The 4051-nt window shown below is 51.3% G+C and overlaps 1 protein-coding gene across 1 annotated transcript in view; it reads right to left on the bottom strand.

Annotated features, from left to right (window-relative positions):
* Positions 1–771: 771 nt before the first annotated feature.
* GPX6 (glutathione peroxidase 6) overlaps positions 772–4051 on the bottom strand; it is a 9711-nt gene continuing 6431 nt past the window's right edge. Inside the window, exons 3-5 of the mRNA XM_006737006.3 lie at positions 3184–3301; positions 2610–2709; positions 772–1652 (exon numbers count right to left, since the gene is read on the bottom strand). Coding sequence (XP_006737069.2) covers positions 1401–1652; positions 2610–2709; positions 3184–3301 — 470 coding nt within the window. The 3' untranslated portion in view covers positions 772–1400. The remainder of the gene's footprint in view (positions 1653–2609; positions 2710–3183; positions 3302–4051) is intronic.

The following is a 4051-nucleotide window of genomic DNA, read 5'->3' as shown; positions in this document are numbered from 1 at the left end:
CGGAGTGCCTGTGTTCGTTCTGGAAGCTGGAGTCACTTTCCTTGTCACCCCTGGTTTTCACGTTCCTGAATAAAGTTTAAGTCCGGGATCATTCTGTTCTGTACACAACAGGATTACAGGGTCTCACGTTACCACAGATACTTAAATTCCACTTTTCAAGTGCAAAATAATATTTTAAAGTACAAAGAATTTAAAGTGCAAAAAATATGTGAAAAAGTTCAAAGTAACTTTTGAAGGGGAAAAGAAAAACAGCTATTTCATTTCACTTCCTCGTACCAGCTTCTCTTAGTTTCCGATATTCTGAAATCTGACCTCACATAAAAGACTGAACTCTGATAATAAAACAGCCTTTACACAGGGCTTCCCAGCACGTTCTCTACTCCTCGGATTAGGAGGTGGTTTTGGTATACTTTTCTCCTGTTTTTATGTGTTTTTAGATTTTTAACAATGAGCAGGAATTTTATAGGCAGAAGAACGTCTGTGTCTTGGTTGTTTCGAGAAAGCAAGGCTACCTCGCGGGTGGGTCCCCAGGAGACCAGAACGGGAGGGGGGCGGCGGGCTCTAGGAGGCCCGTGTCCACCCCTCACAGCGGTCCACAGCGGCCAGCCCCACCTGGTGTCTGGGTGGGCGTTTGAGGAGCTAGGTGAGGGATCGGAGGAAGCAGGACCAAGTGAGAGAGGAAGACGTCCCAGACATAATATGGGGGTGGGAAAACACCGAGGGAAGCCCACTGCTGCAGAATTCTCTTTATTTGAGACAGTGATAAGGAGTTTGAAGGTGGGGCAGCTCAGGGTGAGGGGAAAGCCCATCCTTCAGAATGAAGGGACATCCCTGCCCAGGTGCCGTGGCCTGAATGCACAAGGAACAGGCACCAAGGAAGGCTCTGGTAGGGTCCGACCCAGGGGGATTTTGGGACCCACCATCATGGAGATGCCCCTCCTTTCATGTGAGGCCAGCCTTCAGAGATCCTGTAAGAAAGAGAACTACAGGGCGTCAGGGGGAGCGAAGATTGCATTTGGGAGAGGAAGAGCTTAACAACGCAGGTTTATCTTGGAAGAGAGAAAGGCTACAAAGGGGATCTTGAGAGTCGTCCAGTTTCTGCTTCTTCAAACCTTCAGGATGGAGAAAGGACAGAGGTCAGAACTTCTGGGCATTGCCTTTTTAGGGACATTGGGTCGTCTGAACCATTTACCCTGAAATATGTATTTCCTTTGGGATGGAGTGGAAAAAACTTGAAATTTTGGGAGCAGAGAGTTGGGGACAAAGGTGTTCTTTCCCTTGTTTTCAAACACACTCATGAACGTATGTACACACTTGGGTGATACAGGATGGTTTGGTTATAGGGACACTGGGTGGGAAGGAACGTGGAGCAAAGATGGATCCAGTGTTAAGCATGTTCTTTAGGTGGGAGGCAGGTAGCCACTTCTGACGGTCTCTGGCCCTTTCTGCTCGGTTTTGAACTGTTTCAGGTACTCCAAGATGTCTGACTTGACCGTGCTGACGGGAGCCTTGTGGAACCAGCGCATGACAGGGACTCCATCAGGCCCCACCAGGAACTTCTCAAAGTTCCAGCGGATGTCGTGGACCTTCATGGGCTCCCAGAAGAGTTGGCTTGCTGAGCCCAAAAGATCAGAGGTTGGAGGGCAGGAGTTCTGGAGCAGAGAGAAGAAAAATAGTAGGGTTTTTTCCCTGCTTCTGTGTGATCCAGTTTTATCCCCAACCCTAGAAGAGTCTACTCACCATCCTGCGTCTCAACATATTAACTACCTGACATGCTCCCAATGAACCACAGATGTTTCAATGCTACGTCACCAACTAGCAACTAGCAATCAACCAAGAGCTAGCGAGTATGACAGTAAACAGAAAATATTCTTCCCTTCCCTGTCTGCCCCTCCCAGCATTATGTCATAGTGCATCAGTAAAATACTATCTTCTGTTTTCTTTGATAAGTCCTATCATTCTGTAGCTTCAGTTTTCTTAGCTGAAAAAAAAAAATGGTTTGGTTTAGAGTAGCATCCGAATAAATGATGGCCTTTTATATTCAATAAATTGGGCTTTGCGAAAAACTCCCCACATTGTGGGGTTTTTTTCAGTTTGCCATGATGGATGAAAATTCCAACAAGGACCAGACTCGTTTGGCAGGCCAGCATTGGGAACCAGTGGCCTAAGAGGACTTCGGGTGGTTTTGTGGTCTTCCGTGGTTCTAACACTCAGTGGCTCCCCGGTCAGTTACCACACGGCACTCTCCATTCTGTACTCCATGTCTGTCTCCCCGATTGCACAGGGGTCCCCCAGGGAGGGGCTGGGCCCCCCAGTAGGTTTGGGCTCCCTGTGTGGCACAGCTTCTCGCACCTACGAGAGATTCTGTGACTGACGGTCGAATGAACCAATCATTGCCGTTCAGTAGGGGGGCTGGTCCCCATCGCAGCTGCCACATTCGGTTCCCTGTACTTGAAGCTCACGGCTCACAACGGATCTTGCCATGATTCCCGAACTTCTCCAAGCATTTCTTTCCAAGGAGTCCAACCTCAATCCTAGAAATGAGCCCCATGCTTTCAGGGGAATCTCTACCTACCTGACCAATTCAAGGCAGGTGGGTGGTCACTCACCTTCAGGAAGGTAAAGACCTTCTGTTCTTTTTCTCCATTCACATCCCCTTTCTCAAAGAGCTGAAAATTGGGGACAAAGCCACCACCTGGACGCACATACCTGCAATGAACCAGAGTGTTCCCAAGAGGGTCCAGGTTAGGACAGGAGTTTGGTAACGGCCACCACAACTCCACAAAAGGAAGTTAGAGATAAAGAGGGAGAGACGGTAGACAGGGAAGGTGAGGAAAGAAAGATGTCTGGGGCTCAGGACTTCATGCTTTAGGGAGCCAGTAGGCTGGAAGGCAGTATTTGAAGGTCAGGATTCCCGATTCATTTCTATTTCCCACAGCCCCTCCTTTGCCCTGCACTGCTTTTCCCGTCCATATTCCCCTAGTGTCACCATCAAGAACTCGAGGCGGAGTGCACACTTGGGCATCGCCAGCCAAGCAAGGTTGCATGCGAAGCTTCACAATGATGTTCCTGAACCCAGTGATCCACCACCCGCCCCGGAAGCTTCCAGAAGAAGAGGCCTCCAGGCAGAAGGAGGAAGGGAAGTCCTGACAGGGCCTATGCAGGGTCCCGGCCGGCACTCACTTGAGCCCAGAAAGGATCTCTGAGTTCTTCCCTGGTTCTTGTTTTCCAAACTGGTTGCAGGGAAAGCCCAGCACGACGACACCAGAAGGCTTCAGCTCGTCCTGCAATGCATTCAGTTCTGCGGGGAGACAATGAGCAGCGTGGGCAGCCCGGCCTGGAGCAGCGGGGGACCTCGGCATGTGTCCATTTATCACACGCAAAGTGAGGACTGTAAGGGGAAGGTTCGAGATTACAGAGCACAAAGCCAGAACACAGGTTGCCAGAAACACACCCAGACAGCTGCCACCCTTCTCGTGTGGCGGTTCCCTACGTGGCCCCACTGCACCATCCAGGAGGGGCGCCCCTGGAGAGCACAGATGGGTTAGCCCGTGGGTGGGGCGGGAGGCCTGCTGGATTCTGAAGGGAATCAGAAGTTAGATGCCAGGCCAGCTTCCTTAGTGGGCATCGACTGACTGATCAAACATTCTTAAGAAGAGGGCAAACAAAACGGACCTGCTCCCCCTGCCCCTTTGTGCCCCACGATGACAGACCTGACACCCCAGTCATCCTCCCAGGAGCACTGTTTGGTCCCCTCACCGGGGCGCTGTGCAGGGAAGCAGAAGTCTGAGCCCGGCTCCAGAGCATTCTCTACCCTCTCGTCAACTGTAGTGACCTAACTGATGGCATGTCCCTGGGACACTCGCTGGGATTCCAGGCTACAAACTCCAGACTGCTTCTTACCGATGCCGGGAGGGCTTCCAGCCTGTTTGTCTAGGCCTGCACCGTGCTTCCACCATCAGCGACCCTCAGTCCCCACCGATTCAGTCCCAGTGCCCGCCGGCCCCACCCAGATTCAGCTCCACCTGCTGCCGGCTCCTCTAAAGCCCTC

The sequence above is a fragment of the Leptonychotes weddellii genome, chromosome 8, assembly GCF_054177405.1.
Source record: "Leptonychotes weddellii isolate Sample4059 chromosome 8, ASM5417740v2, whole genome shotgun sequence".
Lineage (NCBI taxonomy): Eukaryota > Metazoa > Chordata > Mammalia > Carnivora > Phocidae > Leptonychotes > Leptonychotes weddellii.
Note: the sequence above shows the minus strand (reverse complement) of the source record. Positions and strands in the feature narration are given on the sequence as shown.